General features: G+C 36.1%; 1 protein-coding gene across 1 annotated transcript; it reads left to right on the top strand.

Moving 5' to 3' along the window:
* Positions 1-326: 326 nt before the first annotated feature.
* LOC134814054 (HMG box-containing protein 4-like) lies at positions 327-10,563 on the top strand. Its single transcript, XM_063822053.1, has 7 exons — positions 327-408; positions 7,798-7,921; positions 8,235-8,323; positions 8,673-8,793; positions 8,950-9,056; positions 9,235-9,381; positions 9,659-10,563. Exons 1-7 carry the CDS (start codon positions 355-357, stop codon positions 9,866-9,868), a joined length of 852 nt encoding a protein of 283 aa, XP_063678123.1. The 5' UTR covers positions 327-354; the 3' UTR covers positions 9,869-10,563.
* The last annotated feature ends 3,752 nt before the right edge of the window (positions 10,564-14,315 follow it).

Below are 14,315 nucleotides of genomic sequence, written 5' to 3' on the forward strand. Positions count from 1 at the left end.
TTCAATGATCGCTTTAATTAAGTATTGGCAATCATAATCAGTTGGTTACGGATATTTTATATAATGAGTCATTGGGTAAAACAAAAGTTCATAAAAACAAATTTTGCCAAAAAATGTATTATTTTAGGACTGGCAATTATATATTAATAGGACTGTTCATTTACAGAATTGTTTACAAACGGTTTTGTCATTTCGTGAGCATATCTACACATAGTTTTCTATTAATTACTTTTCAAATAGTATTTATCTTTCTAAACTCAACTTTTTGAATAATAATGTGGGTCGGCTCCCAACGATAACTGTTGACTGTCGCTATATTATATTTAACAGAATTAGAACTTTATTACAGCTATTATGGACAATCGGACGTATTTCGAAAGAAAAGATGAAAATGTTGTCGTGGAAGAGGTATTTGTTTTTAAGTTGTTGTTTTCTTGAAATTGTTGTTTTCTTAAGTTCTGTGGAGGGGATCACCGCAATTTTATATTTTGGCATTGTATATTTTTTACGTTGATATTATTTATTAACACGGAATCATGCCATCTTTAATACTTTCAACACTACTATATAACAAATAATTTGAGGACCCCTAGTGGGAATTAACACCTCAATCAAATGTAGCAACCATTACAGGTTGTATGTCGATGTAAATGGTTGTTGCATGATAGTTTATTTAAAGACATCCTAAAGACTATCAGACATCGTTTTTAAGAGCTGTTAACTCCCATCTATCACCTATCACCCATCTATCACCTAAAGAATATCAGACACCACTCATTCCCATCTTCTGAATTGCTGCAAAGGTACTGTAATCAACAACTAAATAACTATAAACAGTAGCATCGGTTTTAGACTCTATCCTGAATTCTTTGCATTATTGTGTTTATTGAACTATGTCCGGTATCCCAATCAGAAATTACAGCCTTCGTGACAGACCTAACAGTGCAAAAGCAAAATGTTCTACCTGTGTATCACTAAGTCTTGAAAACGACAATTTGAGGAGACAAATTGCTCGTCTAACCAAACTTGCCCAAGGCTCAGGCCATGACAAAATTGCGGTTCCATTCTCTTGCGGGGACAATGTTCTTATCTCTGAACATGAATCAGAAACTCAAAACTGTGAAGTTAGCAGTGTGACTGAACTTAATAGCAACCCATCTCTTGTGAATTCTTCTGATGTTAACAAACAATCTTCAACCAGTGTTAACGTTGTGGATAAGTCCATCAATCCATATCATGATTTGAGTCGAGGTGTATTCAGGTTTGTTGATACTCTCAAGTTGGATATGGAAACACAATACACACAAACGTTTAACAATAGGGCTGTAGCATACTATGGGGACAAACCCTTATTAAAGTCTATTTTAGAACGTTTACGCTCACAGTTCCCAAGTCTGATATTTAACAGCGCCATGATCACTAAGTATGAAAATGGCAAGCAAGGAATACCATTCCATTCAGATGATGAGAGGTCCATATCACCAGGCTCCATGATTACCACCATATCGTTAGGAGCAACAAGAGTCCTCAGTTTTAGGTCTAAAAGCAAAGTCCACGTTGCCAATCTTACTCTCTCCCATGGCGACATAATGATTATGACCAGAAAATCTCAGGACAGCTTTGAACACAGCCTTATTCAGGACCAAACTGATGACATGAGAATTAGCATTACTCTGCGCCAGATTGATGGCAGTGCAACCTTGTCTGCTCCACCCGATACCTCAAATAAGCCTTTCGTTACCGCAAGAGAAACTGAACCCTCAATCAAAGGGAAATCATCACCCAACAAAATCACTCATAAGAGCACCGTACCCCCTGCTTCAGTCAAAAGCAAATCCCTTGCTGTGTATGTTAGCTCAAGCATGTTCTCCAAGTTAGATGCTACAAAACTATCCTCTGCTCATCAAGAAGCACATGTATTTCACTATCCTGGTGGCATTGCAAACGGTATCAATGAACGCTTCCACTCAGATGAAAGAAAGAGGTCAATTGATGCAAATAATGTGAAGACCATCGTACTCATGTGTGGAACTAATGATGTGGACTTAATCCTAGAGAATCCTCGACACATGAGGAATAGATTATTGTCACCCGATGACTTCACAGGAAAAGCAAAGGCCCTTGATAACACCAATCGCTCTATTGATAATCTGATCCAGTCACTTCACTCGTGGGCTCCAGCTGCAAAAATTAAGATCATAAACATTTTACCAAGAGAAAGTTTTGCTAGAAATAAAGTGATAAATGACTTTAATATCTTTTTATCTAAGATTCCTTCCAAATACTCGTTTGTTAGCTTTATACCCACAGAGATGAATCGATTTTTGTTTAGTGATAGATCTGGATTTAGGAAATCATCTTGTTTTAGTAGATTTGGGGAAGACAATGTGCATCTAAACAGCGATGGTATCTTTAAACTAGCAAAGCACATCAAGTACCATGCTCACCATTGAAATCGACATGACATTTCCACCTGAATATTTATTTTGATTTCAAGTTTAAAACTTTTCTATTGAAAATATTTACAGGCGGATAATTTTCACCTGATTTTAGTTTAATCAGACACAACGACTAACACGTTTTGTGAAATGACAAATATTCACAACTCAGCTGACAAATTTCATAACCTTTGCATTGGTCATGGTCACTGTAACATTCAAGGTGGTCTCCTAAATTTAGCTAAAAGTAATGAACTTACTCAACTCATTCGAGATCATAAGCTAGACATACTTTCCCTAAATGAGATGAATCTTAATGATACTATTGACACAGACACCATAAATATTCCTTCCTCCTTCAACATTATGCGATGCGACAGGCCAAACAGTTCTAGGGGTGGTTGTGGCTTAATGATAAACAAAAAACTAGCTTACACAGAATTAGTTATGGATAGTAAGCTTGATAACATTGAAGCATTATGGGTGAAGCTTAAGAATAGCAAGATCAATGTTTGCTGCTTCTATCGCTCTGGAAATTATTGCAGTGTTGATAACTTTATTGAGTACATTAATTTTTGCATGAAAAAATTGAACGGGAAAAAGGTTATCTGGATTGGGGATATAAACATTGACCAGAATAATATCTCATCCACCCAGTACAAAAAATTAGATATGACCTTGAGATGTTACAATCTAGTTCAAACCATTCAAGGGATAACTAGAGTTGCTAAACGTGGAGACAATTTTACCCAGACTACTATTGATGTAATATTCACTAACTGTTTAAATGCAGATTTTGTTCAATCTTCTGTTCTTGATGACCGTATTGGGGATCATCAAGCTATTATGTGTGAGATAGATTGTAAAGTATCTATAGCTCCTAAATTTGAAAAGGTTGAAATTAGAAATCATTGTAAACGTAATGTTAAACAATTCTTAGACTATCTAGATACCTGTTCTGATTACAGTCCACTATTGGAAAGTACAGATGTTGAAGCTATCACTGCTGGCCTTTGTCATCATATTGAACAGGCATATGCAACCTTCTTCCCTTGCAAGACCATAGAAAGGCATGAAAAGTTCATACATAAACCTTCTACTGAACTTTTAAATGCCATTAATCATACACATTTTCTTCTAAAGAAATTCCGTAAAAAGAAGGATAAGAGAGACAATGGAAGTTGCAATAAATGTGGGATATGTAGCAAATGTATAAAGTGTAATGAGGCCTGGGATTGCTACAAGATTCAGAGAAATATTAGAAATAAATTAGCTAAAACCTGCAAAACGGCTAATGTAATCGATGATGAACTACAAGTTAAAAGTGCTAAGAATGATCTTAAAGGGGTATGGAAAACTATCAAACTGGCATCAAATATGACCCCTGGTACAACTAATTGTCAAACTATCAATGAGAATGATCCTGAGCTATTTATATTTGGAATAATGTTCCAACAGATCTACGAAATCTGCCCGATGTTAAAAGCTTAAGTGATTCGTATAAGAAACAGCTACTCTCATCTATAACAACAGACCCTAATTATACCGTCGACAATTCATATGACAAATTTTACACTGCAATCATAGTCGACGATAACTAAGTATCTTCTAATTCTTTTAAATCTGAGGCATATATAATTGATGTATCGAAAGGATTTTCCCTTTTTTACCACCTTACCATTTTGATTGATTTTGCACATGACTGACATGTTTTAACTGGAGGAAGGGTTCGCACAGTGGTAGTTTTATAAACCACTTTTAATTTATTGACCTATTATACCTAGTGGTAGTTTTATAGACCACATTTAATTTATTTACTTATTATACTTAGTATTTATTTTTGGTGACTGTATCACCCAGTTTTAACATTTGATAATTGTACAGTTTATTGACGACACATTGACTGAATGTTATTTTATATTCTAATTTATATTCTAGATATTTTATTTATTTTTCAACAGACGACAACTTCCTGTTTTTTCTTCTATATTAGTTACTCATATCTCTTTTACAGACTTTTTTACAAGGACATTGACAGATGATACTCACATTAGGCATTCATTATTGCATCTAAATTATTTCACTTGCATTAGGTTTAGAAATTTATTCTCTGGTTAACAGATTTCAGATGTTCAATTAATTTGTAGTATGACAGTAAGGTATATAAGAAGTTATTTAATTTTGCTTGGGCTATTATATTGACTATTGAGGTTTAATGATGATATGGAATTTGAATTCTATATAAATTTACACTATGTGGTTGGGGCATTTTGCATAGTAAATATGGTTACTACTCCTATATATCATATTATTTGATTGGTATTCGATTTCTGATTATTTCTCTAGGAATATGATTATTATATCTCAATTTGGCTTTAGGTAGGGTGCCCCGCTAAAAGAACTGGATTCTTCCAGGAAGCATCCCGTGCACAGACCTTGGTCTACATATATATTAAATTATTAACCATTCATTCTGTATGTGCACGAAAATTTATTTCAATCAAATTTAACTTTCATTTTGCAAATGTTGGATCAAGATTACAAAATCAGGCCCCCAATATTGAAAGAGTTAGTTTTACTGATTTTTTACCTCCTAGAACTTCTAACATCTCATTTGATAGATTCCAAGAAATAAATGAAACTGATATCCTAATGTATGTCGAAACGCTCAAGAATGACAAGGCCTCATATGACGATGTGCCTCTATTTTTACTTAAGCAAGCTGTACCACACATAGTTGAGCCACTGACCCATATTGTCAATTTGAGCCTTAATACAGGTGTTGTACCAACACTTTGTAAAAAAGCTAGAGTAACTCCCATCCATAAGGCAGGAATGAAAGATGATCCTAATAATTACAGGCCAATATCCATCCTTCCACTTGTAGGAAAACTTATAGAATACTTTGTCGGCAAGCAACTCACTGATTACATGGAAGAGAACAAACTTTTCATCCGGCATCAATATGGCTTTCGGAAAAATCACTCCACAACTTATTTGATGTACGATCTGATGGACGAAATATATATGAGTAAATCTAAGTCTTATAAACCAGGAATCATCTTTCTTGATCTTAAGAAGGCCTTTGACACAGTGAATCATGAAATATTGCTTCAAAAATTGGCATATTATGGAATTGGTGGCATTGCTTTAACCTGGTTTAAGAACTTCTTATCTTGTAGATATCAATGCACTAGGATCAATGGCAAATTAAGTTCATTTTTAGAAGTTCTGAGTGGTGTACCACAAGGAAGCATCATTGGGCCTATATTATTTAGTATCTTCATAAATGACATCATTTATGCCTGTAACCTATCTAAGCCCTTTCTATTTGCAGATGATGGTGCACTATTCTTTGATCAAACCTGCAGAAGCACATTTATAAACATGAAAATAGAACTTATGACAATCTTTAAATGGCTCAGTGTAAATAAATTATCACTCAATGAAAAGAAGACTGAATTCCTATTGTTTGATTCTGTTGATCAACATGATGAATTAACCATTGAATGTAATGAGGTAACTTTCACAATCAAGGAGTGCAAAGAGACAAAATATCTTGGCCTCATTCTAGATAGTAAATTAAACTTCAAAAGCCATGTAGATTATATTATTAAGAAGGTCATGAAGAGAATTGGTGCCATGTATAGAAGTAAAGCACTGCTACCCATTAAATATAGGAAAATGTTTGCCAATGCACTCATGTTGCCACAATTCGATTATTTAGACACGATCTATTGTAGAGCTGGCAAGACAAAACTTGCTGAACTTGACACTCTGTACAAAAAGGTAGCCAAAATAGCTCTCAACGTTCCACAAACAGAGAGCAGCCTTAATGTTTATAGAGGCATGAAATGGTTACCACTCCATCTTAGACGGCAACTCCATCTGTCAAATTATATGTATGTATTAATGTTTAGAATCATCCATGACAATTGTCCTACAAACTTTATGAACAAATTTAGTTACATATCAGGAGGTAGTAGGAGCGGCGAAAGCTGCAACCTATATGTTAATAGATCAACATCACATAAAAACTTTCAATACTTGGGGGCAAAATGTTGAAATAATGTTCCAACAGATCTACGAAATCTGCCCGATGTTAAAAGCTTAAGTGATTCGTATAAGAAACAGCTACTCTCATCTATAACAACAGACCCTAATTATACCGTCGACAATTCATATGACAAATTTTACACTGCAATCATAGTCGACGATAACTAAGTATCTTCTAATTCTTTTAAATCTGAGGCATATATAATTGATATATCGAAAGGATTTTCCCTTTTTTACCACCTTACCATTTTGATTGATTTTACACATGACTGACATGTTTTAACTGGAGAAGGGATTCGCACAGTGGTAGTTTTATAAACCACTTTTAATTTATTGACCTATTATACCTAGTGGTAGTTTTATAGACCACATTTAATTTCTTTACTTATTATACTTAGTATTTATTTTTGGTGACTGTATCACCCAGTTTTAACATTTGATAATTGTACAGTTTATTGACGACACATTGACCGAATGTTATTTTATATTCTAATTTATATTCTAGATATTTTATTTATTTTTCAACAGACGACAACTTCCTGTTTTTTCTTCTATATTAGTTACTCATATCTCTTTTACAGACTTTTTTACAAGGACATTGACAGATGATACTCACATTAGGCATTCATTATTGCATCTAAATTATCTCACTTGCATTAGGTTTAGAAATTTATTCTCTGGTTAACAGATTTCAAATGTTTAATTAATTTGTAGTATGACAGTAAGGTATATAAGAAGTTATTTAATTTTGCTTGGGCTATTATATTGACTATTGAGGTTTAATGATGATATGGAATTTGAATTCTATATAAATTTACACTATGTGGTTGGGGCATTTTGCATAGTAAATATGGTTACTACTCCTATATATCATATTATTTGATTGGTATTCGATTTCTGATTATTTCCCTAGGAATATGATTATTATATCTCAATTTGGCTTTAGGTAGGGTGCCCCGCTAAAAGAACTGGATTCTTCCAGGAAGCATCCCGTGCACAGACCTTGGTCTACATATATAATATTAAATTATTAACCATTCATTCTGTATGTGCACGAAAATTTATTTCAATCAATTATCCTCATGAAAAGCAGGTTTTACTATTCTATTTAAGGAAGATATACAGTATACACCTAATCTACTTCTAGCAGAAACTATTATGTTTGCGAACTACAGAGGAGATTTTGATATTTCTAAATATTTAATGTTTAATCATTTTCATTCCATTCCACAAACCTTACTTTCATCCAAACATAATTAACTAACTAATTACCTATCTAACTAATTAACGATATTCCCCTCAGTTATCATCCCTGACGACGATACCAGAGGACCAGATGGTGACTGTACAGGAAGAAGTGATAACCACAGTTGACACAGACACAGTCCAGAAACCTCTACCCATATCAGAGGAGGTTATGGATGAGGGTATGTTCTGTGGAACTTTAATAATCACGTGACTATTCTAGTGATAACTGAGGTCTGAGAGATCGGTCAGGCAGCAAATTACATTCTCAGGAGCTTGGGGGGCAATATTTGGGGACCCTAAAATTCTTATTCCTTGGTCAATTTTGTTTAGCAATGATCCAGCGGTCTTGCAGATTTTAAAGTGGTTATAAAGTTATAAATTGGTATTAAAATGGTATTAAAATGGTATTTAGGTGGTATTAAAATGGTATTTAGGTGGTATTTTAGTGGTATTTGGAGACCCTCTCCCTCTTAGTTTATTCTACCATCCCAGGTCAAGCCCCTAAAAGAGATCCAGATCAGATTGCTGCAATAGAGAAACGCAGGAAACTCACTCTTAAACCTAAACCTGTTAAAACGGAGGTATGTTTATGTGGAATTTGGAGTATTTACGTCTTCAGTTTACAAATCAGTGAAACACAAACATACTATGCGGGGGGCCGGGACTACAGACCCCCTCAAAGTCCTTTACAACGTTACTGCCAGGTTACATAGCACTGAAAATCAATATCATCAGAAATTCAAATTCAAAGCAATGCCGTCATAGTATTACAAAGCCCCAAATGTGATATTTCAGTCTGGTGATTTTTGTCATTTTAAGTTGTCATTTCGACCGTGATTTGTTAATGTAATTTTTCATTTCTACCGAGATTCGCAATTTTGAGTTGTCAATGACACATTACCAATTAATTACTAATATTACTTAATTCAGACTGGGAAGATTAAAAAGAAGAAGAGTAAGGGAGCGAAGAAAGAAAAGGGACGAAGAAAAGTGTCAGCTTATTTACTGTATTCACGACACATGCGACCAAGTGTGGCTAAGGAAAATGCAGGTACATTTAAACATGTTAATGTTATGTGTAAATATTATAAGTATGCAGCTCAATAGCCAGAGTATTTCCAACTAAAAGTTATTTTGTCTCACGTCCAATCATTAATATTATGATGTTTCCTGATAAAAAACAAGTAATCAGATCCTATAATTTCAGATCTAAAAATGATTGAAGTAACGTCAAAGTTAGCTAAAATGTGGAATGAACTTGATGATAATGACAAGGAGTACTGGAAGTCAAAGGAGGCGGAGGAAAATTCAAAGGTTTGTGTTTAACCAGTAATGTACCACTGTAACAGTGTACCACCCCCGGTTTTTATATTAAAAACTTGTGATTCTGATTCTCGATAATATTTTTGCTAGTTTAAAAAAATTAGAGGTTCAGTAAAAAATTGATAAATACTGTGAGAATCACCCAGGAAACGGAATTAATTTGTTTCAGGTAGTGGTAGAGAAGAAGAAGAGTAAGAAGAAGAAGAAGGTTTTAGCACCGCTGGCACCAGACGGACCACCTGAAGCGCTAGACTTGGCTGCTCATTTGAAACTTCTTGGAGACTCTATTACCAAGATGGGCGAGATTACTGGCGAGGTGAGGAAATAAATTAAAACTTGACATTATTATTGATTATTACAATTATTTCAATTTTAAGTACAGATTGTTCAGACGATAATTTCCTAGAATACCTTGAAAATGAGCTCGTGATATTTTCCAATCAAGCAATCTGACACACTTAAATAACTAACTAACTAACTAACTAACTAACTAACTAACTAACTAACTAACTAACTAACTAACTAACTAACTAATAATTAACTAACTAACTAACTAACTAACTAACTAACTAACTAACTAACCCACTCCTTAGCTAGCAGAAAGGGGAGACTCTGACTACAGTGAGTTGACAGTCTCTGCACTGCTCACCAACCTACTAAACTGCCTACTCTGTGCATCGGCTCCCCTCCTCTACCTCACCTCCCACGTGGAGCAACTTAACGTTATATCAGAGGAGAAGCAGATTAGGATGTTGGATAACATTGCGTACATCATGCCTGGTCTGGAGAACTTCAAGGCTTAGGAACGAAAGGGAAATTAAAGCCTGATAGCCTAGAGATGGCATGTTGCTTCTTTTTTGAAATTTAAGTTTGACGCCTAGATGACATGTTACAAATTTTAAGCACGATAGCCTATAGAGAACACACTATAGAGATGTTTTGGTGTTTAGGTGTTATTTGAATTTTGATCTGCTAGAACATTGTAGAACATTCCTTGAGAACGAATTGAAAGCACATTGAAGTACAAGAACAAAAGTTTACATGAATCTGCTTTCACAACAAGGTCATTTGTTGAACATGTTAGAAATCTGTCTTGCGTTACTGACTGTGATGGTGGTCAAGTAATTATGCAACAATTTTAGCTACTTAATAAAATTAAAGATTAAGTTTTAAAATTATTTGATATTGCAGTATTATGGCGAGTTTTCTGTTAACTTTCCAAAAGTCTAAACCAGTGAGCCGAAGAGATCCCACCGGCGCGGTACTCCACATACGTCAATGTTTTTTTTAATTTACAATCAAGCGTTGAGTTTGGGGAAAGGAAACAGCCCAGTAAATTGTAGTTTGCGGTAAATTGGGGATTGCGGTAAATCGAGGTTTTATTGTAATATTGTACCACCAAATGTATCTTTTACTATTTCAATGGTGGAACGTTTTAAATGTTGTAACTATGTAATACCAACAGTTTTAATCGTTATCATTTTCAACCATATTTAGAGTAAGTCTCCTTCATTTGTCCGATCATGGTCAGTTCATGTTACAGTTATAATTGTAGACATTAAATTTTTTTATTAATTCAATTAATTATCATATAAATTACAAATAAATCAACCTTACATTTCAGCCATACATTTTTCCATTATTACTATTAATAGTGTTATACATATAATAAACAACAAATAAATAAATAAACAAGCTAATTATGTCTTATCAGGTGAGTAAAAGGTGCCAATTCTTCTAATAATTCTGGAATATAGTAGTAGTCATAGTCAAGCGTTGCTTGACGAACGCCGGGATTTCCCGGCCCGGGAAATAAGAAAACTAAGCACATCACACGTGCTCGAGATATTGCTAGGTAGAGTTTAGCAAGACACACCGGAGTGTTGTAAAAACGACATAACACTACAACTACAGGCCACTCAGCTGAGTAGCTGTGTGAAGCACGACACACTGTTATATTATATGTGTTGTGTGCGTCTTTAACACGATTAACAATATCAATCACATCATCATTTAAATCATTATCAATATAGACTACCGCTACCTCTAAGTTTTCTACGATATTTCTACAGTCACATAATTTGATCAATTCTTTGTTAACAATATTAAATATCAATTCATCATTACGTATATTAAAAACATGAAACTTTGTTAATGGGCCCCGAATAAAATGCCCTGAATCTTGCATTAAAATTTCTTGATTAAAATTTAGTAGGTAATAATCTCTAATTATACATAAAATATTGGACAAATCGCACGTGTTCCGCAAATTCTGCGTCAACGTAACAAGTTGATCTGAATTCAATTTTTTACCAATTAGACCAATAATCCTACTATAAAAATTCTCAATGTCATTTGTAAAGCAAGTTTCCCAATAACTCTGCATAAAATCACACGCTACAATTACAGTGTTGTTAACTGATAACATTATTAGTGTGTTTACTAATGTCTGTAATAAGGACGTTGGTATCGAATAGTTAATACTATTAAATACACACTGCACATCATCAAGTAGCACATGGCAGCAACTTAGTTGTTTGAGTCTATCTGTTATCCATTTTATGGACCATTGTCCCGGATGTTTTAATGTTATCTCTACAATCACAGCACTACAGGTACTCTTTAGTATCAATCCAGATACATCAAACCATATTTCATCATTGCTCACAGATAACAACTCATAATCCACACCAGCTTTCTTACAAATATCTTGATACGTTGTAGAGTTGTTGTTACCTCCACACAATTCACAACACCCGATCAAGTGGCCATTAAAATCCAACTCAGCTCGACAGAACTCATTCTGGCAGCTTCGTACATGGATATAAATGGGCCGGTACCGCCACAAGAAACATCACCTCTAGCAAAATACGCAAATGATAACAACATCCCGCTCATTATAGGGTCGGACACCAATTCCCACCACACCCTTTGGGGGAACAAGGCATGCAATAAAAGGGGAGAGGAGCTTCTTGACTTTCTCTCCTCCCTAGGGCTGTCATGTGCCAACAAAGGATCATCCCCAACCTTCCTCAACTCTCGAGGCCACAACTCAATTATCGATCTCACAATAACAAACCAGTTGGGAGGAGATCTCATTAGTAACTGGCATGTTAGTGACCTTTACTCCAACTCTGACCATCGCTATATTATGTTCGATATAACTACAGGGCCAAAGAAGGAACCCAAACAGATCCGACTAATCAAAAACACTGACTGGGACAGATTTGATGAGATCCTATCGAATAACCCCAACCTTAACAACACACAAATCAACACTACGACTGAAATTGATCACAAAATAGACATAATCAATACTGCACTAAAGGAAGCCTTCGAGGAGGCATGCCCCATTACTTACATCTCAAGTTCCGTCCGCAAACCCCCCTGGCTAACTCAAGAAGTAGAGGAAGCACAGAGGGGAATAAGACAAAAACTGATTACTGCCCGCAAAAAGAAGACTGATGCCCTGTGGCTCGCTCTCAGAGAGAGCAACAAACAATACAACAGACTTATAACCAACTCCCAGCGTAATGCCTGGAGAACTTTTTGTCAGGAAACAGAGTCTGTTAAGGAATCCGGAAGGATGAATAAGATTCTGAAATCCTGTAACGACAACAAACATACACTAGAAGCCGTTTACAAACCAAACGGAGACATCACCAAAAATGCAGAGGAGACATTGGAGGTCATGACACGAACCCACTTCAAGGATAGTGTCACTGATCCGCCAGTGCCTCCACCTGGTCCTCTACCAATCACCACCACCTTACTCAATACCATCTACAGCCCAGACAGAATCGAGGAGGCTCTTAAATCCTTCGATCCATTGAAAGCTGCTGGACCCGACACCCTCAAACCTATCATCATACAGAAAGCTTGGACACACATCAAAGACATCACCAGAACCATTATGACAAAAAATCATGAAACCCAACACATTCCAACTTTGTGGAAAGAATCCCTTGGAATCTTTCTCCCAAAGCCTGGAAAAACTGACTACAACCAACCAAAGTCATTTCGCACTATCACCCTTTCGCCAGTGATGTTAAAACTACAGGAGAAGGTGATACTGTGGCATATGCAACACGACCTTAATATCGCTAAAGACATCAACAAACGACAATTTGGCTTTAAGAAAGGATGTTCAACCGAAGCAGCCCTTCATAAAGTTACTCACACCATCGAGCGCAGGATAGCTAAGAAGGGATATGTCCTAGGCGTCTTTCTAGATATAGAGGGAGCTTTTGATAATGTCTCTTTCAAGGCTATTTCTGACGCTATCAAGACCACGAAAGTGGATCTGGCCACAGCACAATGGATTATCAACATGGTAACTAACAGATTCATCACATTAAATCATAAGGATAAGTCGACAAGGGTTCGGATCCGGAGAGGGTGCCCTCAAGGTGGCATCCTTTCCCCTTTCCTCTGGAACCTGGTAGTCGATGATCTCCTGGCCTACACCGCAAGAGACATACCAGGTTATCTGCAAGCTTTTGCAGACGATCTGCTCTCTCTAGCGGAGGGGAATGATTTAGACATCATCTGGAACAGAACACGCAAAACCATCAACACAATAGAAAAATGGTGCCAAACCAAAGATCTATCCATAAGCGCACTCAAAACACAAATAGTCATGTTTACCTGGAATAAGAAATGGACACTAAGACCTGTGGTGGTGGGTAACACCACTATAGGTCTATCCAAATCTGCCAAATTCCTAGGAGTGACCCTCGACAGCAAGCTCAATTTCAATGAACATATCACCAATACCACCAAAAAAGCTACGGCATCCCTTATGCAATGTAGAAGAGCTGTCGGCCCCACTTGGGGTATGAGCCCTAAAACATGCAAATGGATGTACACCGCTGTCATCAGACCTATTCTATCATACTGCTGTAGTATATGGATTAGAGCAACCCAAACAGACACCAACGCGAGGAAGTTCAAACGAGTTCAGGCATTGGCATTGAGAATGATGTCTGGTGCCATGCCTAGTACTCCCTTCATCGCACTGAACCACCTCACTAACACTCCAGATATCATACTTTTCCTGAGAGGTGAAGCAGCAAAGGGCACAGCCAGGCTTCAAGCCTATGGAAGCCTAACCCTCGAAACTATCGCCCCCAGAAAAGGTACCATCACAACTCACACCACTATCAACAAAAAATTCATGGTAGATCTCAACATACCACCCAAAGCAGAGAGAGACCTATCTATACCAACCATGATGCTTGAACGACGCTT

This window comes from Bolinopsis microptera, chromosome 4 (genome assembly GCF_026151205.1).
Source record: "Bolinopsis microptera isolate Bmic1 chromosome 4, MBARI_Bmic_1.0, whole genome shotgun sequence".
Lineage (NCBI taxonomy): Eukaryota > Metazoa > Ctenophora > Tentaculata > Lobata > Bolinopsidae > Bolinopsis > Bolinopsis microptera.